The sequence below is a fragment of the Gymnodraco acuticeps genome, unplaced genomic scaffold (assembly GCF_902827175.1).
Source record: "Gymnodraco acuticeps unplaced genomic scaffold, fGymAcu1.1, whole genome shotgun sequence".
In the NCBI taxonomy this organism is placed as follows: domain Eukaryota; kingdom Metazoa; phylum Chordata; class Actinopteri; order Perciformes; family Bathydraconidae; genus Gymnodraco; species Gymnodraco acuticeps.
The window spans coordinates 63,124-88,962 of record NW_022989744.1 but is presented as its reverse complement, the minus strand read 5'-3'; the positions used below and the strand labels follow the sequence as shown (position 1 = coordinate 88,962).

Sequence of the window (25,839 nt, the reverse complement as noted above, 5' to 3'; positions counted from 1 at the left end):
GCAGTTATAGAAGTGTTAAAAAGCGCCACTAAGAAAAACTTGATACGAACAACAAAATGTTGCTTAAATAAATAATGTTTTAAAAACTGATTCAAATAAGTCGGTTTTATTTTAAACCCTTAAATTTATGGTTGATCTCTTATTTCCCCTGTTTTTTCTGTCCACTCTATTGAGTAGGATTAAAACAAAATGTTAGAAACCAATGCACGTGTTGTCGCTTTGTATGAAAGCATCAGCTGAGTTTATGAAACGTAATGTAAGGATTCAATAAGAGCCAGAAAGGGGTTTTATGAATGTCGTAATGTTCACCACACATAGGCACCAGAGGGTTATCAGACTGAGGTTACTTTATTGTTGCTAGTAGTTAAAATAAAAATATACGTAAGTTATGAATGTGAAAAAGTGACATTTTAACCGTGTTTGTACAATGATTAAAACTATTACAATAAAAAGAGTCCATGCTGGTTAATGAGAGGTTTCCCCGCTTACATATGTTCATGGTGACCTGGATGAACTGCCAGAGAGACATGATGAGAGGTTTCCCCGCTTCATATGTTCATGGTGACCTGGATGAACTGCAGAGAGACATGATGAGAGGTTTCCCCGCTTCATATGTTCATGGTGACCTGGATGAACTGCAGAGAGAGACATCCTTAATATCCAATACAACATTCACAGGAAACAGGCGGAGAAATACTTCATTCATCCCTCGGGGGAAAATACATTTTGTATCAGTTGTTTCATTTTGGAATAGTATAGAATACAAAATAATAAAATAAAATAGAATAAAGTAAAATAAAAAGAAATTAAATGTCATTATATGAACAAAAAAATAAATAATGAATATAAACATTGAAAAGTTAAAGTAAAATTGACAAAGAAAATATTTAATAAGATACATAAAATAATAACAAATGAAATGGTTGTCATACCTCGTCAAACTGAAACTCGGCTCTGCCCGTTCGGGTTGTGTCTCTCCTCTGGAACTGATCTGAAAAACACATTAGAGCACATTTTAATGAACTTCCTCATTACTCTCTCTGTTGACGATGAGCATTGTGTCTCCACACCCAGATAAAGGCCGTCTCAGGAAGAGAACTGCAGAGAAATGCTGCACATTTACTCCAAAAAATGAGATTCATCAAAAAAAATTGCTGAATTTTTAGTTTTTTCCACTTTTCCACATCTCTTTATTTATTGTCAACAAGCAAATCCAACAGATGATACCAAATTGAACTTGATTTATCAACTAAGGAAAACAAGTATAAATAAACTGAGGCACTATTACGCTTTTTTGGGGTTTTGGCGCTTTTCTTTGTCTTTTGCGGCCACTACACGGCCTCGCTCGGCCTAGCTCGGTATGGCTACCGAGCTAGGCGTTAGGAACAGGCTCACTTTATGACGCATTACCATTAACAGTTTAGGAAACGGGGCAGTAACTATAGTAACGCAGTGTAGGCAGGAGCCGTGACGTATCTTCAATGAGAAACCACAGAAAACCAACATCAGCCGTTAGCTCTTAGTAGCCACCGTTACAGTCGCTGGTTTATTTATGTCTGTATAGGCCGTTGCTGTGAGTGTGGACGGTCGGAGCATATAACGTTAGCTTAGCCGATCTCCATTCAGAAAACACGCATTTTAAAAGATTTTTCGCCTGCCGTCTGTCTGCAGACTTGTCAAAGCATTAATTCATGGTTTTTACTAACCGGTATCAGTATTTTGTTACTTCGGCATCATTTTGAAACGTGTATTACAATTAAAATCACGGTCAAATATGTTCATTTTGTTGAAGTTGTAGCCCCCTTGCCAGCGATTCTCTCTCTAGTTTAGCATACTCAGCCCGACTCAGCCTGGTTGTTGGGCCGGAAAGAACCTCAATTTTATGCGGCCAGAAAAACTGTGAAATAGTACCCGCTAGCCGGAACTACGCCAAGTCGAAACGCAACCAAAAACGGGCCGGGCAAGGCACGTTTAAAGCGAGCTCCGCGCTGTAGTGGAAATGCGCCATTAATGCGCTTATACAATTAATGTATTATTTAGGCGACAGGACTCTTTAAAAGTAGAGACACTACATACTGATATACACCTGAACATCAGCAGGAGAGGACTCTTTAAAGTAGAGACACTACATACTGATATACACCTGAACATCAGCAGGAGAGGACTCTTTAAAGTAGAGACACTACATACTGATATACACCTGAACATCAGCAGGAGAGGACTCTTTAAAGTAGAGACACTACATACTGATATACACCTGAACATCAGCAGGAGAGGACTCTTTAAGTAGAGACACTACATACTGATATACACCTGAACATCAGCAGGAGAGGACTCTTTAAAGTAGAGACACTACATACTGATATACACCTGAACATCAGCAGGAGAGGACTCTTTAAAGTAGAGACACTACATACTGATATACACCTGAACATCAGCAGGAGAGGACTCTTTAAAGTAGAGACACTACATACTGATATACACCTGAACATCAGCAGGAGAGGACTCTTTAAAGTAGAGACACTACATACTGATATACACCTGAACATCAGCAGGAGAGGACTCTTTAAAGTAGACACTACATACTGATATACACCTGAACATCAGCAGGAGAGGACTCTTTAAAGTAGAGACACTACATACTGATATACACCTGAACATCAGCAGGGAGGACTCTTTAAAGTAGAGACACTACATACTGATCTACACTACACTGAACATCAGCAGGAGAGGACTCTTTAAAGTAGAGACACTACATACTGATATACACCTGAACACTAGCAGGAGAGGACTCTTTAAAGTAGAGACACTACATACTGATATACACCTGAACATCAGCAGGAGAGGACTCTTTAAAGTAGAGACACTACATACTGATATACACCTGAACATCAGCAGGAGAGGACTCTTTAAAGTAGAGACACTACATACTGATATACACCTGAACATCAGCAGGAGGAGGACTCTTTAAAGTAGAGACACTACATACTGATATACACACTGAACATCAGCAGGAGAGGACTCTTTAAAGTAGAGACACTACATACTGATATACACCTGAACATCAGCAGGAGAGGACTCTTTAAAGTAGAGACACTACATACTGATATACACCTGAACATCAGCAGGAGAGGACTCTTTAAAGTAGAGACACTACATACTGATATACACCTGAACATCAGCAGGAGAGGACTCTTTAAAGTAGAGACACTACATACTGATATACACCTGAACATCAGCAGGAGAGGACTCTTTAAAGTAGAGAAACATATACTGATATACACCTGCATATCAGCAGGAGAGGACTCTTTAAAGTAGAGACACTACATACTGATATACACCTGAACATCAGCAGGAGAGGACTCTTTAAAGTAGAGACACTACATACTGATATACACCTGAACATCAGCAGGAGAGGACTCTTTAAAGTAGAGAACTACATACTGATATACACCTGCATCAGCAGGAGAGGACTCTTTAAAGTAGAGACACCAAATACTGATTACACCTGACCATCAGCAGGAGAGGACTCTTTAAAGTAGAGACACTACATACTGATATACACCTGAACATCAGCAGGAGAGGACTCTTTAAAGTAGAGACACTACATACTGATATACACCTGAACATCAGCAGGAGAGGACTCTTTAAAGTAGAGACAACTACATACTGATATACACCTGCATCAGCAGGAGAGGACTCTTTAAAGTAGAGACACTACATGATATACACCTGCATCAGCAGGAGAGGACTCTTTAAAGTAGAGACACTACATACTGATATACACCTGAACATCAGCAGGAGAGGACTCTTTTAAAGTAGAGACACTACATACTGATATACACCTGAACATCAGCAGAGAGGACTCTTTAAAGTAGAGACACTACATACTGATATACACCTGAACATCAGCAGGAGAGGACTCTTTAAAGTAGAGACACTACATACTGATATACACCTGAACATCAGCAGGAGAGGACTCTTTAAAGTAGAGGCACTACATACTGATATACACCTGAACATCAGCAGGAGAGGACTCTTTAAAGTAGACACTACATACTGATATACACCTGAACATCAGCAGGAGAGGACTCTTTAAAGTAGAGACACTACATACTGATATACACCTGAACATCAGCAGAGAGGACTCTTTAAAGTAGAGACACTACATACTGATATACACTGAACATCAGCAGGAGAGGACTCTTTAAAGTAGAGACACTACATACTGATATACACCTGAACATCAGCAGGAGAGGACTCTTTAAAGTAGACACTACAGACTGATATACACCTGAACATCAGCAGGAGAGGACTCTTTAAAGTAGAGACACTACATACTGATATACACCTGAACATCAGCAGGAGAGGACTCTTTAAAGTAGAGACACTACAGACTGATACACCAGAACAGCGATGTGCAGTCAGGGGAGGCAGAGCCTTACCTGTCATACTCCAATGTAACGGAAAAACAACTAAAGAAAAACTAAATAGTAATAATAAAATGTCTCCACTGATCTGTGTTGTAAGTGTGATTTCTGTTTGATTCCAATCGCTTTTTATAGTCAAAATCATTTTTCCAGAGCTCTGCTACAACTACGGGTAGCGATGAGAAGTGAGGACGAGCTCTGCCTCTCGTAAGCCCACAGTAACTGGCTGGAGCGCGGGCACTAATTTAACGCGGGCACTTATTTTGTGAGCGCGCTCCAGTCAGTTACTGTGTGGTGAGGTGAGGCACAGATGAGCTCTGCCTCACCTCAGAATGCGTCATCTCACAGAAACTGGCTGAAAAGCGGGCCCTAAGCGCATGCTGCACCATCTCACTGTATGTCACCAATGTAATGTTTGTAGATCCCTTTATTACATTATCCTCGCTATCCAGTCTCTAAATAACTTATTTCACGTATATATGATATTTAGGCTCGCTGGTCTCATCATACAACGGCAATGAAAAAAGCACCTGGAGAGGCAGCCATAACTCTGCCGCACTGCAGGGGGCGCAAGTGAGCCCACAGGTCCTTGTTGCTACTGTTATTCTACGCAGAGACGGTAGACCGAACAACAAGCTAGACTTTTGAAACTAGAGAAGATAAGGAGGACTTTTACAAAGAAGTAATAGAGATTGTTTCCGAAGGAAGCATGGACTTCATCTTCAAGTCAAGGTAAGAGCACCATTGTAATGAACATGGGATCTTACTAAGAAAGAACAATCCAATATTTAGATGTTGGGTATCCTTTTGTTGAACGGTCTGTTTTAAAATGAATCGAAGCATCAGACTAAAAAAGCTTTTGAAAATAACCGAACATTCGATTAAGGTCAAAATATAATATTTGTAAATCTGACTCTGAAAGAGTCAGTGCCTCACCAGCCATGAACCTCACCGCACGTCACTGCCTGAACATCAGCAGGCGAGGACTCTTTAAAGTAGAGACTACATACTGTATACACCTGAACATCAGCAGGAGAGGACTCTTTAAAGAGACACTACATACTGATATACACCTGAACATCAGCAGGAGAGGACTCTTTAAAGTAGAGACACTACATACTGATATACACCTGAACATCAGCAGGAGAGAACTCTTTAAAGTAGAGACACTACATACAATTAATTGATCATTTAGGCTCCAGAACCGCAGACCTCTGATTGGTGGACGCTCACACTGCCTGCTGGGGATCAGTAGTAATGTTTGGTATTTTATTAGAAAGCTATCTGCTCAGACTCACCGGTCAGCGCACGGAGTTTGATGCAGCAGCTCATGAAGTCGTCGAACCCGATTCTTCCCTGCCCGCTGTAGCGGTTCATGATGATGCTCATCGCCTGAGGGCTCAGATTATAACCTGCACGGGAACATCATAGAGGACATTCATCTCATATTCATTTCAACCTAATACAAATTCACTTTAACATAAAAAATTATAATTAGTTTGCACATTTCCGCACAATGCAAAAAGGTCCCCTATAAACTGTGTTCTTCATCAATATATCACAGGTCTCAGATATATCCAGAGCCTGTCTCTGATTGGCTGAAACACCAAACAGGTCATTGCAGCATTACCCATAACCCCTCTGTTTCAGCCCTGTTTCCAAAGTGCTGATTCTCTGTCTGTTACTTTAGATGAAAACAAGGAGCCCCTCCCCACGCCCCTCTGAGAGACATTTGGTTACAAAGAACTCAATGGAGCTCTAGGAGATTCAGGTGATAAGGGGGGGGGGGTTACCTTGGTTGCTGATTGGCTAATGGTTACACAAGACAAACACATCGTTATGACCAAAATCTGATCAGCTCATTTTCAGACAAGTTTTTATAGAAATGGATCAAAAAGAAGAAGAATCTTTGTTCCTGAAACTTTCAGAGTCTCTTTCCACTGAGGGGACACATGTTGATGTAGAAGAGACATGAAGAAGAGGGGACACATGTTGATGTAGAAGAGACATGAAGAAGAGGGGACACATGTTGATGTAGAAGAGACATGAAGAAGAGGGGACACATGTTGATGTAGAAGAGACATGAAGAAGAGGGGACACATGTTGATGTAGAAGAGACATGAAGAAGAGGGACACATGTTGATGTAGAAGAGACATGAGAAGAGGGGACACATGTTGATGTAGAAGAGACATGAAGAAGAGGGGACACATGTTGATGTAGAAGAGACATGAAGAAGAGGGGACACATGTTGATGTAGAAGAGACATGAAAGAGGGGACACATGTTGATGTAGAAGAGACATGAAGAAGAGGGGACACATGTTGATGTAGAAGAGACATGAAGAAGAGGGGACACATGTTGATGTAGAAGAGACATGAAGAGAGGGGACACAGTTGATGTAGAAGAGACATGAAGAAGAGGGGACACATGTTGATGTAGAAGAGACATGAAGAAGAGGGGACACATGTTGATGTAGAAGAGACATGAGAAGAGGGGACACATGTTGATGTAGAAGAGACATGAAGAGAGGGGACACATGTTGATGTAGAAGAGACATGAAGAAGAGGGGACACATGTTGATGTAGAAGAGACATGAAGAAGAGGGACACATGTTGATGTAGAAGAGACATGGAAGAGGGGACACATGTTGATGTAGAAGAGACATGAAGAAGAGGGGACACATGTTGATGTAGAAGAGACATGAAGAAGAGGGGACACATGTTGATGTAGAAGAGACATGAAGAAGAGGGGACACATGTTGATGTAGAAGAGACATGAAGAAGAGGGGACACATGTTGATGTAGAAGAGACATGAAGAAGAGGGGACACATGTTGATGTAGAAGAGACATGAAGAAGAGGGGACACATGTTGATGTAGAGAGACATGAAGAAGAGGGGACACATGTTGATGTAGAAGAGACATGAAGAAGAGGGGACACATGTTGATGTAGAAGAGACATGAAGAAGAGGGGACACATGTTGATGTAGAAGAGACATGAAGAAGAGGGGACACATGTTGATGTAGAGAGACATGAAGAAGGGGGACACATGTTGATGTAGAAGAGACATGAGAAGAGGGGACACATGTTGATGTAGAAGAGACATGAGAAGAGGGGACACATGTTGATGTAGAAGAGACATGGAGAAGAGGGGACACATGTTGATGTAGAAGAGACATGAAGAAGAGGGGACACATGTTGATGTAGAAGAGACATGAAGAAGAGGGGACACATGTTGATGTAGAAGAGACATGAGAAGAGGGGACACATGTTGATGTAAAGAGACATGAAGAAGAGGGGACACATGTTGATGTAGAAGAGACATGAGAAGAGGGGACACATGTTGATGTAGAAGAGACATGAGAAGAGGGGACACATGTTGATGTAGAAGAGACATGAAGAAGAGGGGACACATGTTGATGTAGAAGAGACATGAAGAAGAGGGGACACATGTTGATGTAGAAGAGACATGAAGAGAGGGGACACATGTTGATGTAGAAGAGACATGAAGAAGAGGGGACACATGTTGATGTAGAAGAGACATGAAGAAGAGGGGACACATGTTGATGTAGAAGAGACATGAAGAAGAGGAGACACATGTTGATGTAGAAGAGACATGAAGAAGAGGGGACACATGTTGATGTAGAAGAGACATGAGAAGAGGGGACACATGTTGATGTAGAAGAGACATGAAGAAGAGGGGACACATGTTGATGTAGAAGAGACATGAAGAGAGGGGACACATGTTGATGTAGAAGAGACATGAAGAAGAGGGGACACATGTTGATGTAGAAGAGACATGAAGAAGAGGGGACACATGTTGATGTAGAAGAGACATGAAGAAGAGGGACACATGTTGATGTAGAAGAGACATGAAGAAGAGGGGACACATGTTGATGTAGAAGAGACATGGAGAAGAGGGGACACATGTTGATGTAGAAGAGACATGAAGAAGAGGGGACACATGTTGATGTAGAAGAGACATGAAGAAGAGGGGACACATGTTGATGTAGAAGAGACATGAAGAAGAGGGGACACATGTTGATGTAGAAGAGACATGAAGAAGAGGGGACACATGTTGATGTAGAAGAGACATGAAGAAGAGGGACACATGTTGATGTAGAAGAGACATGAAGAAGAGGGACACATGTTGATGTAGAAGAGACATGAAGAAGAGGGACACATGTTGATGTAGAAGAGACATGAAGAAGAGGGGACACATGTTGATGTAGAAGAGACATGAAGAAGAGGGGACACATGTTGATGTAGAAGAGACATGAAGAAGAGGGGACACATGTTGATGTAGAAGAGACATGAAGAAGAGGGGACACATGTTGATGAGAAGAGACATGAAGAAGAGGGGACACATGTTGATGTAGAAGAGACATGAAGAAGAGGGGACACATGTTGATGTAGAAGAGACATGAAGAAGAGGGACACATGTTGATGTAGAAGAGACATGAAGAAGAGGGGACACATGTTGATGTAGAAGAGACATGAAGAAGAGGGGACACATGTTGATGTAGAAGAGACATGAAGAAGAGGGGACACATGTTGATGTAGAAGAGACATGAAGAAGAGGGGACACATGTTGATGTAGAAGAGACATGAAGAAGAGGGGACACATGTTGATGTAGAAGAGACATGAAGAAGAGGGGACACATGTTGATGTAGAAGAGACATGAAGAAGAGGGGAACACATGTTGATGTAGAAGAGACATGAAGAAGAGGGGACACATGTTGATGTAGAAGACATGAAGAAGAGGGGACACATGTTGATGTAGAAGAGACATGAAGAAGAGGGGACACATGTTGATGTAGAAGAGACATGAAGAAGAGGGGACACATGTTGATGTAGAAGAGACATGAAGAAGAGGGACACATGTTGATGTAGAAGAGACATGAGAAGAGGGGACACATGTTGATGTAGAAGAGACATGAAGAAGAGGGGACACATGTTGATGTAGAAGAGACATGAAGAAGAGGGGACACATGTTGATGTAGAAGAGACATGAAGAAGAGGGGACACATGTTGATGTAGAAGAGACATGAAGAAGAGGGGACACACGTTGATGTAGAAGAACATGAAGAAGAGGGGACACATGTTGATGTAGAAGAGACATGAAGAAGAGGGGACACATGTTGATGTAGAAGAGACATGAAGAAGAGGGGACACATGTTGATGTAGAAGAGACATGAAGAAGAGGGACACATGTGATGTAGAAGAGACATGAAGAAGAGGGGACACATGTTGATGTAGAAGAGACATGAAAAGAGGGACACATGTTGATGTAGAAGAGACATGAAGAAGAGGGGACACATGTTGATGAGAAGAGACATGAAGAAGAGGGACACATGTGATGTAGAAGAGACATGAAGAAGAGGGGACACATGTTGATGTAGAAGAGACATGAGAAGAGGGGACACGTGTTGATGTCGAAGAGACATGAAGAAGAGGGGACACATGTTGATGTAGAAGAGACATGAAAAGAGGGACACATGTTGATGTAGAAGAGACATGAAGAAGAGGGGACACATGTTGATGTAGAAGAGACATGAAGAAGAGGGGACACATGTTGATGTAAAGAGACATGAAGAAGAGGGACACATGTTGATGTAGAAGAGACATGAAGAAGAGGGGACACATGTTGATGTAGAAGAGACATGAAGAAGAGGGGACACATGTTGATGTAGAAGAGACATGAAGAAGAGGGGACACATGTTGATGTAGAAGAGACATGAAGAAGAGGGGACACATGTTGATGTAGAAGAGACATGAATAAGAGGGGACACATGGTGATGAAGAGACATGACGAAGAGGGGACATATGTTGATGTAGAAGAGACGTGTGCACATTATACACCAGAGCAAATTCCTTTAACGTCAATAATTCTGATTCTGATCCGAGACACTGTAAGCCCAGACGTCTCTGTACGTGTGGGTTTCTGAATCTTGATTATCTCACCAACTCTTGCACCGATCTGCTTCCTGTTTAGTGTGGGTGTTGCTAAGGACAACGGGCAGGTTAATGCCAAACGTGAAGTTATTCGGATCAGAGGTTCTTTGGGGAAACTAAGAAAACTCAGTCTGCCTGGCCGGACTTTGGTTAGCGCCTGTGTTAAACTGTAAATGTGCAAATCAACATGCAATAAGGAAACAGCTACGTTTGCAGCATTTCTGGCTTATTTCGTTAATCGTTACACAACATTTCCTGATCCTGGCAGTTTAAAAGCGTTTTGCAAACTAATTAAAAGATCTGATATATCTAAATATCAAAAGCTCACTTGTTCTATCGGCAGAGACACTCATTACAAGTGGAAACATATTGTTGTTATTTTCTTTAACTTGATTTTGGTGCAGCATTTCTTCCAGTGTCTTAGGAGCAGAGAAGGGAAGTAGTGGAGTACAAATACTTTGTTACTGTACTTAAGTACATTCTTCTGGCATCAGTACTTTACTCCACTACTTATTTTTACTTTCTACTTCTTACATGTTGAACCCAAATACCTGTACTTTCTACTTCTTACATGTTGAACCCAAATACCTGTACTTTCTACTTCTTACATGTTGAACACAAATACCTGTACTTTCTACTTCTTACATGTTGAACACAATACCTGTACTTTCTACTTCTTACATGTTGAAACCCAATACCTGTACTTTCTACTTCTTACATGTTGAACACAAATACCTGTACTTTCTACTTCTTACATGTTGAACCCCAAATACCTGTCTTTCTACTTCTTACATGTTGAACCAAATACCTGTACTTTCTACTTCTTACATGTTGAACACAAATACCTGTACTTTCTACTTCTCATGTTGAACCCAAATACCTGTATTTTCTACTTCTTACATGTTGAACCCAAATACCTGACTTTCTACTTCTTACATGTTGAACCCAAATACCTGTACTTTCTACTTCTTACATGTTGAACCAAATACCTGTACTTTCTACTTCTTACATGTTGAACCAATACCTGTACTTTCTACTTCTTACATGTTGAACACAAATACCTGTACTTTCTACTTCTTACATGTTGAACTCAAATACCTGTACTTTCTACTTCTCATGTTGAACTCAAATACCTACTTTCTACTTCTTACATGTTGAACTCAAATACCTGTACTTTCTACTTCTCACATGTTGAACACAAATACCTGTACTTTCTACTTCTTACATGTTGAACACAAATACCTGTACTTTCTACTTCTTACATGTTGAACTCAAATACCTGTACTTTCTACTTCTTACATGTTGAACCAAATACCTGTACTTCTACTTCTTACATGTTGAACTCAAATACCTGTACTTTCTACTTCTTACATGTTGAACACAAATACCTGTACTTTCTACTTCTTACATGTTGAACACAAATACCTGTACTTTCTACTTCTTACATGTTGAACTCAAATACCTGTACTTTCTACTTCTTACATGTTGAACACAAATACCTGTACTTTCTACTTCTTACATGTTGAACTCAAATACCTGTACTTTCTACTTCTTACATGTTGAACACAAATACCTGTACTTTCTACTTCTTACATGTTGAACCCAAATACCTGTACTTTCTACTTCTTACATGTTGAACTCAAATACCTGTACTTTCTACTTCTCTCATGTTGAACACAATACCTGTACTTTCTACTTCTTACATGTTGAACTCAAATACCTGTACTTTCTACTTCTTACATGTTGAACTCAAATACCTGTACTTTCTACTTCTTACATGTTGAACTCAAATACCTGTACTTTCTACTTCTACATGTTGAACCCAAATACCTGTACTTTCTACTTCTTACATGTTGAGCACAAATACCTGTACTTTCTACTTCTTCTTACATGTTGAACAAATACCTGTACTTTCTACTTCTTACATGTTGAACCCAAATACCTGTACTTTCTACTTCTTACATGTTGAACTCAAATACCTGTACTTTCTACTTCTTACATGTTGAACACAAATACCTGTACTTTCTACTTTACATGTTGAACACAAATACCTGTACTTTCTACTTCTTACATGTTGAACTCAAATACCTGTACTTTCTACTTCTACTTACATGTTGAACACAAATACCTGTACTTTCTACTTCTTACATGTTGAAACCCAAATACCTGTACTTTCTACTTCTACATGTTGCACCAAATACCTGTACTTTCTACTTTCTTACATGTTGAACTCAAATACCTGTACTTTCTACTTCTTACATGTTGAACACAAATACCTGTACTTTCTACTTCTTACATGTTGAACTCAAATACCTGTACTTTCTACTTCTTACATGTTGAACACAAATACCTGTACTTTCTACTTCTTACATGTTGAACACAAATACCTGTACTTTCTACTTCTACATGTTGAACCCAAATACCTGTACTTTCTACTTCTTACATGTTGAACCAAATACCTGTACTTTCTACTTCTTACATGTTGAACACAAATACCTGTACTTTCTACTTCTTACATGTTGAACAAAATACCTGTACTTTCTACTTCTTACATGTTGAACTCAAATACCTGTACTTTCTACTTCTCACATGTTGAACACAATACCTGTACTTTCTACTTCTTACATGTTGAACTCAAATACCTGTACTTTCTACTTCTTACATGTTGAACTCAAATACCTGTACTTTCTACTTCTTACATGTTGAACACAAATACCTGTACTTTCTACTTCTACATGTTGAACTCAATACCTGTACTTTCTACTTCTTACATGTTGAACTCAAATACCTGTACTTTCTACTTCTCATGTTGAACACAAATACCTGTACTTTCTACTTCTACATGTTGAACTCAAATACCTGTACTTTCTACTTCTTACATGTTGAACTCAAATACCTGTACTTTCTACTTCTTACATGTTGAACTCAAATACTGTACTTTCTACTTCTTACATCTTGAACCAAATACCTGTACTTTCTACTTCTTACATGTTGAACTCAAATACCTGTACTTTTTCTACTTCTTACATTTTGAACACTAATACCTGTACTTTCTACTTTCTTACATGTTGAACCAAATACCTGTACTTTCTACTTCTTACATGTTGAACTCAAATACCTGTACTTTCTCTTTTACTTCTACATGTTGAACTCAAATACCTGTACTTTCTACTTCTTACATGTTGAACTCAAATACCTGTACTTTCTACTTCTTACATCTTGAACACCAAATACCTGTACTTTCTACTTCTTACATGTTGAAACAAATACCTGTACTTTCTACTTCTTACATGTTGAACCAAATACCTGTACTTTCTACTTCTTACATGTTGAACCTCAAATACCTGTACTTTCTACTTCTTACATGTTGAACCAAATACCTGTACTTCTACTTCTCACATGTTGAACACAAATACCTGTACTTTCTACTTCTTACATGTTGAACCAAATACCTGTACTTTCTACTTCTTACATGTTGAACCAAATACCTGTACTTTCTACTTCTTACATGTAACCAAATACCTGTACTTTCTACTTCTTACATGTTGAACCAAATACCTGTACTTTCTACTTCTTACATGTTGAACCCAAATACCTGTACTTTCTACTTCTTACATGTTGAACCCAAATACCTGTACTTTCTACTTCTTACATGTTGAACCCAAATACCTGTACTTTCTACTTCTTACATGTTGAACACAAATACCTGTACTTTCTACTTCTTACATGTTGAACAAATACTGTACTTTCTACTTCTTACATGTTGAACACAAATACCTGTACTTTCTACTTCTTACATGTTGAACACAAATACCTGTACTTTCTACTTCTTACATGTTGAACAAAACCTGTACTTTCTACTTCTTACATGTTGAACTCAAATACCTGTACTTTCTACTTCTTACATGTTGAACACAAATACCTGTACTTCTACTTCTTACATGTTGAACCAATACCTGTACTTTCTACTTCTTACATGTTGAACTCAAATACCTGTACTTTACTTCTTACATGTTGAACAAATACCTGTACTTTCTACTTCTTACATGTTGAACAAAATACCTGTACTTTCTACTTCTTACATGTTGAACTCAAATACCTGTACTTTTCTACTTCTTACATGTTGAACTCAAATACCTGTACTTTAACTTCTTACATGTTGAACACAATACCTCTACTTTCTACTTCTTACATGTTGAACTCAAATACCTGTACTTTCTACTTCTTACATGTTGAACTCAAATACCTGTACTTTCTTCTACTTATTTCATGTTGAACTCAACACCTGTACTTTCTACTTCTTACATGTTGAACACAAATACCTGTACTTTCTACTTCTTACATGTTGAACACAAATACCTGTACCTACTTTCTACTTCTTACATGTTGAACTCAAATACCTGTACTTTCTACTTCTTACATGTTGAACACAATACCTGTACTTTCTACTTCTCATGTTAACTCAAATACCTGTACTTTCTACTTCTTACATGTTGAACTCAAATACCTGTACTTTCTACTTCTTACATGTTGAACTCAAATACCTGTACTTTCTACTTCTTACATGTTGAACACAAATACCTGTACTTCTACTTCTACTACATGTTGAACCCAAATACCTGTACTTTCTACTTCTTACATGTTGAACCAAATACCTGTACTTTCTACTTCTTACATTTTGAACACAAATACCTGTACTTTCTACTTCTTACATGTTGAACTCAAATACTGTACTTTCTACTTTCTCATGTTGAACACAAATACCTGTACTTTCTACTTCTTACATGTTGAACTCCTAAACCTGTACTTTCTACTTCTTACATGTTGAACTCACAAATACCTGTACTTTCTACTTCTTACATGTTGAACCAAATACCTGTACTTTCTACTTCTTACATGTTGAACCCAAATACCTGTACTTTCTACTTCTTACATGTTGAAGTCAAATACCTGTACTTTCTACTTCTTACATGTTGAACTCAAATACCTGTACTTTCTACTTCTTACATGTTGAACTCAATACCTGTACTTTCTACTTCTTACATGTTGAACACAAATACCTGTACTTTCTACTTCTTACATGTTGAACTCAAATACCTGTACTTTCTACTTCTTACATGTTGAACACAAATACCTGTACTTTCTACTTCTTACATGTTGAACCCAATACCTGTACTTTCTACTTCTCACATGTTGAACTCAAATACCTGTACTTTCTACTTCTTACATGTTGACACAAATACCTGTACTTTCTACTTCTTACATGTTGAACCAAATACCTGTACTTTCTACTTCTTACATGTTGAACAAATACCTGTACTTTCTACTTCTCACATGTTGAACTCAAATACCTGTACTTTCTACTTCTTCACATGTTGAACTCAAACCTGTACTTTCTACTTCTTACATGTTGAACACAAATACCTGTACTTTCTACTTCTTACATGTTGAACTCAAATACCTGTACTTTCTACTTCTCATGTTGAACTCAAATACCTGTACTTTCTACTTCTTACATGTTGAACTCAAATACCTGTACTTTCTACTTCTTACATGTTGAACCAAATACCTGTACTTTCTACTTCTTACATGTTGAACCCAAAAACCTGTACTTTCTACTTCTCACATGTTGAACTCAAATACCTGTACTTTCTACTTCTTACATGTTGAACTCAAATACCTGTACTTTCTACTTCTTACATGTTGAACTCAAATACCTGTACTTTCTACTTCTCTCATTTCCCAACAGCTGGTTCCTTTAGTCTGAATGTGTGTTTGATGCGTGATCATTATTCTTTAGAGTCATTGCGTGCCTATTGATTTGAACACGATCCGTGTATCCATCATTTCCTGGTCTTCTCTAAAGAAGAGGGACCAATGGAAACGTTGTCATGTTGCCGTTGTTCAGCATGGAAACATTCATTAGCTAACAATGACATTATTGTTCTATTAATATAAAGGGAGGTCAGGTACTCTTTAAAGCAGCTGCTAGTTATGGGTACTTTTTACTGAAGTACATTTCAAAGCCTCTTTACTTTGACTTGAGTGAAGAAGTTTAGTCAGTACTTCTACTTTCACCAGAGTATTTTTAAAACACGAGTATCTGTGCTTCTACTTGAGTAAAGGGTGTGTGTACTTCTACTTGAGTAAAGGGTGTGTGTACTTCTACTTGAGTAAAGGGTGTGTGTAGGGGGGGTTGTGTGAGTTTACCCATGGCGCTGAAGGCCTGCTGCAGCTCGTGTCCCTCCACCGTCCCGCTGCGGTCGCGGTCGTATGAGGCGAACGTGTTCTTCCAGCCGTTCACCGACTGCCACAGCTCCTTGAACTCAGAAAAGCCCATACTGTTGGACATGTCCCTCTGAGGAGACTGTCAAGGACACATCACGTACTCTTACTGGTGTGTTTTTACCATGCATTTTACTCAAAAAGATCGCTTTATCATCAGGACAAACGTCTGAAACCAGAAGATAGATCACTGTGTAGCCACAGTACGACTCAATAACAGATAATGCACAATATATACACTCAACTCCCTAGTCAACTATTACAGGTCGTCTAGTATTTCTGTTTTCACAGTTGGGGAAATATGCAACACGTGCACCAAATACTGAATCAAAAACGAGGTAATGGGGACGTTTATAGTCAGTTAAACTTAGAAGTGGATTTATTCCCATTATGCATGCACTGCATTGTGGGATAACGCTGTCCATTTGCTCAGAAATACAGCACATGTAATATGCAGATTCACACACGTGAGAGGTATGAAAGCTTGCATATGAAACACTGGAGATAAATATAATCTGTAAATGTAGCGTCTCTTTGAGTACCATGAAAAGCACTCTATAAGTAATTAAGTCATATTATTATAAATATCGCATTACTTTGTTTTCTTTCCACAGTGTTAAATCGATTGCCGTCGGGATGTAAAGATTTATTTGAATGAATATACAAATGATTTGAAAAGACATTCCTGACTAGCTTTTATGTTGTCCCTTTACTTGTGAAGCGTGAACAGCTAGATCAAAACCACATGTGTTTTCAAGTTTATTTCCGCTGTGAGTCTCAGTTTCCTGTTCCTGCTCCATAGAGGTGAGGAGGGGGAGGGGGGGGGGGGGGGTCTTCATGCTACAGATCAAATATTTTAGACAAAAGCTTCCAGCCTGCAGCATGTTGTGTTTGGCTCTTTGCTGTTTCTAACATAACAATGCAAAAAGACCAAGCCCATTTTCCCACACCAACATTTAAAAAAACCAAGCCCGCCGGACTCTGAGGAAAATATTCGTTGTGTCCAAACGGCGGTACAACAACCTCCATATCAGTCCGTGACATCACTGGGCCCAGAAAGACTTTCCCCATTGACTAACATGGAGAAAGAGCCGTCTGTAAATCAGAGGATACTTTTTTAACTAAATAAACTACCCAGTAAGAACTATCTTTTAGCCCTTATTGGAATCATTCGGTCCTTAAAGTTGTAAAATGCACTAAAAGCCGAATCTAGATTTATTTTCTCTCTCCATTCATTCTACTGAGCCGAGAGTGGGAGCTCAGGGGGCGGGGCTTAAGGGGCGCATGCTCTGTGAGCTACATAAGGGCACTTCTGCTCTGACAGCCAGGCATGATGGGTAATCCGTGACGTTTCGCTCTCTCAAAAGTTGGGCCATTTTTGTCCTCATGCGCCAATAGAGAGGCGAAGTCCCTCCCTTTCCTCCATGGGACCTTATTTCAGAAAAACTATGTATTGAAGTCAATGGAGAGAGAAAGATTATCTTTCTCTCCCGTTTGAATTGTGCCACGAATTACACATATGATGTTTGTCAATTTAAAAGATCATTTTGCAAGTCAAGAAAATTAAAATGTGTCGTAACACTTTTTTTGTGTGAAAGCGAATTAACTACATCTCCCGTCTCGCACCCAGACGGCCGTCACGTTGAACATTTCACTTCTTCCTTTCAGAATGAGGCGGAAAGTATTAAAAGAGGTGAAAATCACTCCAAGTCTGGGCGTGTTGAGAGCTGCAAATACACACAAGGGGAGTTAGTCGGTTCCGTGAGAGCCAGCATGCGGGACCGGCTTTACAAGGTTTCTGTGAGTAACACGAGTGTAATGTGTAACGTTAATGACATCACTTACTCTGGGATTTGTAGTCTTTCTAGTGGCGTATTTTCTTATATTTCAAGCAGTTTTACGAAAAACTGTGACTTTTTTGACATGGAGATGATATTGTGAGATTGACAAACATCATATGTGTAATTCCTCTCTCCATTGACTTCAATACATACTTTTTCTGAAATAAGGTCCCATGGAGCGGAAGCAGAAGGGCGGGACTTCGCCTCCCACGCTGTATCCCAGTTCTTATTAAACATCCATGGGGAAACCTTCAGTAAATACTCTACATTTCTCTACTTCCTGTTTATTTCCCACAGCCCTGAAAGATGCAGGCATTAAGCCACTGTTTTAAACAATCTGAACGTGGAATTATCAACCAAAACAAGCTAATTTTAAAACCTCCACATCTTAAGTTAACTAAATGAACCACCAGACTCAGAGACAGTTTTCATCCCACAGGCCATGAGACTTAAACCCCTGCACGTTTGAAACAACATGCACAACATTCATCTGGCTGCTACTTAGTATTATTTATGTAATATATCATATTCCAATTACTTGTATGACTCTTATTGCACTATTTCACTATTCTTCTGTTTTATTTACTTGCACAATTGTTTCTATTTTTATTGTGTTGCCTGTGACCTAAGATTTTCATTGACATATCTACACTGTAGCTATGTAAGAATGACGCCTCATCACTAAGACTTGCTACCCTGTTGTTCAAATGTTACAGAGTGAGCATGCAAGCGCAATACCAGATCAATCTCAGCAGCTCCATGGATAGTAAACCAAATGGATTGCATGATGGGCTTTTTCCTATTGAGGGAAAGTGTGTGGTGTGAGAAAGGCCTGAGGAAGGATACATCCAGCATGGTGATCATCAGTCTGCACGTCTCCAGGGAGAAGGCTGCAGAAAGAAAAGTCAGAACTCAGAATGTAAAAATATGATCCAAAATGCAGTGGGGAAAGTGCATCGATGCCCAACACTGAGACAATGTAAAAGGGTTAGCTTAGTAGGCAGCGAGAACTTTGATAAGATCACTTTTCAAACATGACATCTCTCCATAAGGATCATTTCAAAGATAAAGAGATTGTATATTTAGGTATAAAAGAAAAAGAAACGCATTCATTCATTTAACTCTGCCTTTAAAATATTAGTCTTAATTGAAAGAAAACACACTATGCCATTAAAGTGCAATTGTCTGAAAACAGAAACATATATTAATGTCAGTGACAGATGTCGGCTCTGTTGTGATTGGTCAACCGCTTAGAGATGTCCCGCCCCTTAGCCTATCAGGTGCAATGTGTTGAAGCGCCAGCCAATAGGAGCGCGAGTGTTCCAAACTGAATGTTTTATAATGCTCATGCCTTCAAACCTTTTATTAATTGAATTTACAGATCGTTGTAAAAACCATAGCCACGATATTCTATTATATAAAACATGATAAGATTTTCAGCCACAGAGAAGAGCCCTAACGTTCAGGAAGGTGGATTCGTCTTTTATGTTAATATACTGTTCTTAAAATAGTTCTGTGTTTTTAATTCTTGTTTTACTTTCATGTACGCGCCACGACACCAAGTCAAATTCCTCGTACGTGTCAACCTACCTGCTGATAAACCTGTTTCTGATTGATGCCTTCAATGCCACATGTGGGCAACTGTAAACAAGCATTATGATGAAATGTCCCGCATGGATATAATCATTATTAAAGAATAGATGTTCTTACGTTTGTAGGAGCCAGCGATGCCGGACTGTGTGAGGCAGCGCTGCAGCTCGTCTGCTGAGATCTGTCCATCCTGTCGCAGATTCATAAGGAAAAGAAATACAGAGAATAACAATCCACAGAGATAAGAGAAACAACAATGATTGCTATTCTTTCACACATACGGGTATTGGGCCGAGGGCGACACCGTACTTCCGGTATCCGCCGTTTTACGCGAGGTGCAAGCAGGCCAAGGGTTTAGCCGTACACCGTCTAGGTGTTGCTAAGCTTCCTGTACTCATAGTCTATTGCCTTAATCAATATCTAGTCAACTCTAAAATACCACATATATGCAATGGCATGATAATATTATTGTGACAAGTGGGGTATTCACCTGGTGTTTCCAGAAGATAGACGTAGATGCATACATCTGCAGGCAGTCTGTAAGGGCAATCCGACAACCCACACAGCTCTAGTTTACGCTGGTAACGATCTAGAGCACACCCCTCAAGTCCAGAGATGTAATCCGAAGACATGCAGCGATTTCTTCGGTCGTTAATTCAGAAAAAAAAACTAGTGCGCTCTGCCTGGTTACGTTAGCTAGCTGTTTATATTAGCACCTCCAGGATATTTGCACCTCCATGAAAATGGCGTATTTATATATATATATATATATGGCGCGTGTTGCATTGTGGGTAGCTCGTGACGTCACTGTGTGAAAGAATGATACCAATAATGTTCAGAGGCACTGTGGGGGGGGGGGGGGGGGTTACCTGTCCAGCTACAGCTGTGAAGTATCCGTAGATTGGATCCTGCTGGCAGAGACGAAGACACAGAGAGAAGAAAGTGTTGGGGATCAGGAAGCACTTCATTGGTTTCTTATTATCTCATTAGCTCTGAAGTGGACACCCTGAAGGCACATTATAGCATACAGACCTCCATGTTTCTCTCCTTTTAAGCTGAATAAAGTCTTTGAAAAGCGTCTTGAATCAGCTGGAACAAGCATCGTCACACAGAGGAATAAACGGGCCAGTTTTTCTTTCAAAAAAAAGTTTGAAAATGACATGAATTGTTTCTGGGTTTTACGTGAACAGCATATTGGGGAATACGTTAATAATGTCCAAAAAGGAATGTATATACTTGTAGAGTTTGGTATTAGTGCTTTTACTGAAGAAAGGGATCTTGTTCCACGGGGGGTTAACGAGAAACTTTTCGAGACTCACAATGCCTCAAAGAAAGAGTGCTTGAACATCTGACTGTTGAATAAGCAACTTTAAATGAGGAAACAACGTGCAGGAAGTTCATCGTTCTTCTGTAATCATGATTTTAAATCTTTCCTGTTGACTCATTTGCCAGTTTGTGCAGCCTTATATGTATATTATATATATAACCATATTCAATGATTTCATATTTACTGCTTATCCTTTGAATAATGTTAATAATCTCGAGGTTTAGACATAGTAAAACTTAGACTTCAGTAAAAGTACTCAGGTCTTGTACTTGAGTAAAAGTAGAAGTACTCAGGTCTTGTACTTGAGTAAAAGTAGAAGTACTCAGGTCTTGTGCTTGAGTAAAAGTAGAAGTACTCAGATCTTGTGCTTGAGTAAAAGTAGAAGTACTCAGATCTTGTACTTGAGTAAAAGTAGAAGTACTCAGATCTTGTATTTGAGAAAAGTAGAAGTACTCAGATCTTGTACTTGAGTAAAAGTAGAAGTACTCAGATCTTGTACTTGAGTAAAAGTAGAAGTACTCAGGTCTTGTTACTTGAGTAAAGTAGAAGTACTCAGATCTTGTACTTGAGTAAAAGTAGAAGTACTCAGATCTTGTATTTGAGTAAAAGTAGAAGTACTCAGATCTTGTACTTGAGTAAAAGTAGAAGTACTCAGATCTTGTACTTGAGTAAAAGTAGAAGTACTCAAAGGTCTTGTACTTGAGTAAAAGTAGAAGTACTCAGGTCTTGTACTTGAGCACAAGTAGAAGTACTCAGGTCTTGTACTTGAGTAAAAGTAGAAGTACTCAGGTCTTGTACTTGAGTAAAAGTAGAAGTACTCAGATCTTGTACTTGAGTAAAAGTAGAAGTACTCAGATCTTGTATTTGAGTAAAAGTAGAAGTACTCAGATCTTGTACTTGAGTAAAAGTAGAAGTACTCAGATCTTGTACTTGAGTAAAAGTAGAAGTACTCAGGTCTTGTACTTGAGTAAAAGTAGAAGTACTCAGGTCTTGTACTTGAGCACAAGTAGAAGTACTCAGGTCTTGTACTTGAGTAAAAGTAGAAGTACTCAGGTCTTGTACTTGAGTAAAAGTAGAAGTACTCAGATCTTGTACTTGAGTAAAAGTAGAAGTACTCAGATCTTGTATTGAGTAAAAGTAGAAGTACTCAGATCTTGTACTTGAGTAAAAGTAGAAGTACTCAGATCTTGTACTTGAGTAAAAGTAGAAGTACTCAGGTCTTGTACTTGAGTAAAAGTAGAAGTACTCAGGTCTTGTACTTGAGCACAAGTAGAAGTACTCAGGTCTTGTACTTGAGTAAAAGTAGAAGTACTCAGGTCTTGTACTTGAGTAAAAGTAGAAGTACTCCGGTCTTGTACTTGAGTAAAAGTAGAAGTACTCAGGTCTTGTACTTGAGTAAAAGTAGAAGTACTCAGGTCTTGTACTTGAGTAAAAGTAGAAGTACTACGGTCTTGTACTTGAGTAAAAGTAAAATAAAATACATATTAATTTTAATAATAGGAATTTTGTTTTTGATTGCATGACTTTTAGTGATAAAGGAGCAATTTTTTAAACATGGAAGCAATTAAAGAGCACTTAATGTAGTATTTTAATATCCTTGTAGTATATAAAATAATAATAATAATATAAATGTAAACAAATATTTGATTGCATGACTTTTAGTAGTATTTCTTCCACCATTGCGAACATGTGGAAGCAATTAAAAAAACGCCTTTTATTTTAAGTGTAGGCTACTCAACAGCATATTCTATATACACTATATATATATATATGTATGCACTTTCCCCCCACCGTTAACTGATACCAGGTATAACCTTTAAACAGGTGGAGCATCATCAACAGATTTAATGTCAGATAAACCGGTATAATCAGTCAACTCGAGCCACTTCCGGGCTGTCCCGGACAGCGGGCACATATTCTGCTTTAATCCCGATAACACATCACATTGTAACGCTTTCTCACCGCCATGCCTCCGGGGGCTGCTCCGTATCCTTGGAAAGCCATACTTCAATATGGAGTAAAAAAACAGATAACAGGAAAAAAACAGTGAGAAAATGCTCGGTTTCTCCTCCTTCACTTCAGAGGGTGTGTCTGCAGAAACACACACACCCAAAAAACTGAGAGTATTCCGAAGAGGCGTGGAGCATTAAAAGCGTGGTTTTTCAGCAAATATATGGCGTAAACCGATAAGTAATCCAACCGGGCGAGGTGAGACAGAAAGAATGTGAAGATGTTTGGTGATTAAATGTCCTCATCGCTGGAAGCCGATTGGCTGTGGATGACCATGTGACCTCTGGACGACCAATCAGAGCACAGTGCTGGCTACAAAAGCGTTTTACAACAATGAAAACACTGATCAGCAGTATGCAGACACAATAGGCTATTCAGATACTTTAGTTCAATACAAGTACTATTGCCACATTGGACTTTGATTAAAGGAGATGTCTTATATTACAAATGTTAGATCTGTAAAGTATGTGTTGACAGTTCTGCTGTGTAAGTGGCCGTGTCATACCTGACCTTTGCTTCACCTACCTCTAGGTGCATTCACTAGTGATGGCGAGATGAAGCCTTATGAAGCTTTGAAGCTTTCCAGCCAATTGGTTCGCAAAAGGGTTCATCTCATGAGGCTTCATCATGGGCTTCATTTGAACACAAACCCCCTGTTGGTCAAAGTGTGTACAACAGGCAGATTGGACATCTCAACAGTGTGCTCTCTCATACCGAGTTCCCAATGAGTAAAGCCTTAGAATAACTCTAAACAACCAACATTAAATCATATCTTCATGTTAACAATATTGTTTTTATTCCAGTTGAATGATTGTGATTGAAAAGCCTAAGGAGGCTGGTAAACATTGCAAAGAGGGATTTGTATTCCTTAATAATATTCATAAACATAACCATGTTGTAGCCGGAGAAAGGCTAAACCATATCAAAGAATACATTTATTAACTACATTATCTCATTTAGCTGTAGCTTTTATAAACAACAAAAAGTACGTATTGTTCAGTCGTTGAACCAGAGACCCTGCGGTCGTGAGTCAACTGCTTTCCAGCTGAGCCACAGCACACACACTACAGCTCTCTGAAAACACTGGAACATATGTAGTCCTGTATTTATGATGTTTTATTCCTACATTTTATTTATGCTTGTATCTATTTATACGTTATGACATGTTCCGACCTCTATATAAGTGAGGGTCTGAGCTCTCTTGATTCCATCGTGTCACCGGGCCCGGGTACAGGAAGGGTAACATCGTTCTTATTATACATCCATGCGTTGTGAAAATAGTTGTCCTCCGTGGAAGTGCAGCACACGAAGGCCCTGCCGATGTGTCCATCATCATCGAGGGAAGTGAGGTTCTTGATGACTGCAGATGTGTGTCAAAGGCTTGCCTTGTGCTCACGGGCTTCATATATGCAATGAACTTAAGTTATCCACCGAAGATGGACAACATCAGGAGGATACGTCCCCAGCTGACACAGAAAGCGACGCAGGTTCTGGTCCAGGCTCTCGTCATCTCACGCCTAGACTACTGCAACTCCCTCCTGGCTGGTCTACCTGCATGTGCCATCCGACCTCTGCAGGTCATCCAGAATGCAGCGGCTCGTCTGGTCTTCAACCTTCCTATTCTCCCACACCACTCCCGCTCCTTCCGCTCCCTTCACTGGCTTCCGGTAACTGCTAGAATCCACTTCAAGACACTGGTACTTGCTTACCATGCTGCGAATGGATCTGGCCCTTCCTAGCATCCAGGACATGGTTAAAACCGTACACCCCAGCGCGTGCACTACGCTCTGCATCAGCCCAAACAGCTCGCTGCACCCGCACTGCGAGGGGGACCCAAGTTCCCATCGGCAAAAAACACGTGGGTTTGCTATCCTGGCTCCAAGATGGTGGAATGAGCTCCCCATTGACATCAGGACAGCAGAAACTTACACACCTTCCAGACTGAAAACTCATCTCGTTCGACTCCACTTCGAGCGATAGAACTATATAACAAAGCACTTTATATACCAATAAAGGACTGGCTTACCTAAAGCCAGTTGAGTAGCACTTGAAATGTTTGGCTCTATGAAACCTGATGTACTTAATATGATTCTGGTTTTCTTCAAGTTTGTATTTTGTTGGTGGAACGCACTTATTGTAAGTCCGCTTTGGATAAAAGCGTCAGCTAAATGTAATGTAATGTAATGAAGATGAAATACACTTTTGAAGTATTTCAGAAGCTCTTTCTTGAGCTGAATGTCCTGAAGATGTCTCCAAAAGTCCATGCATTGTGCAACAAACTTGTAGCCTAAGTGTATACAAAGGTGTTTCTTCAACTTGCAGTTCAGAGGAAATACTTGGTAGTTATGGTGTCTATAGCAACAGTGACCTTTTTCATATGTTTTGCCTGAGCCCACTTTGT

General features: G+C 39.4%; 1 protein-coding gene across 1 annotated transcript; it reads right to left on the bottom strand.

Moving 5' to 3' along the window:
* Positions 1-523: 523 nt before the first annotated feature.
* LOC117543004 (sorcin-like) lies at positions 524-23,508 on the bottom strand. The gene is made up of 8 exons (XM_034211011.1): positions 23,391-23,508; positions 20,971-21,012; positions 20,222-20,291; positions 19,358-19,401; positions 16,596-16,743; positions 5,729-5,842; positions 933-991; positions 524-635 (listed from the first exon to the last, which is right to left on the bottom strand). Exons 1-8 carry the CDS (start codon positions 23,430-23,432, stop codon positions 609-611), a joined length of 546 nt encoding a protein of 181 aa, XP_034066902.1. The 5' UTR covers positions 23,433-23,508; the 3' UTR covers positions 524-608.
* Positions 23,509-25,839: the final 2,331 nt, after the last annotated feature.

Excerpts from the sequence above, each read along its gene's own strand:
- LOC117543004 (XM_034211011.1), bottom strand. The coding sequence starts at position 23,432 with ATGGCTTTCCAAGGATACGGAGCAGCCCCCGGAGGCATGGCG. Across the intron at positions 5,843-16,595 it reads GCAGGCCTTCAGCGCCATGG|GTTATAATCTGAGCCCTCAG; the intron begins GTAAACTCACAC and ends GTTCCCGTGCAG. Across the intron at positions 636-932 it reads CCGAGTTTCAGTTTGACGAG|TTCATCCAGGTCACCATGAA; the intron begins GTATGACAACCA and ends CTCTCTCTGCAG.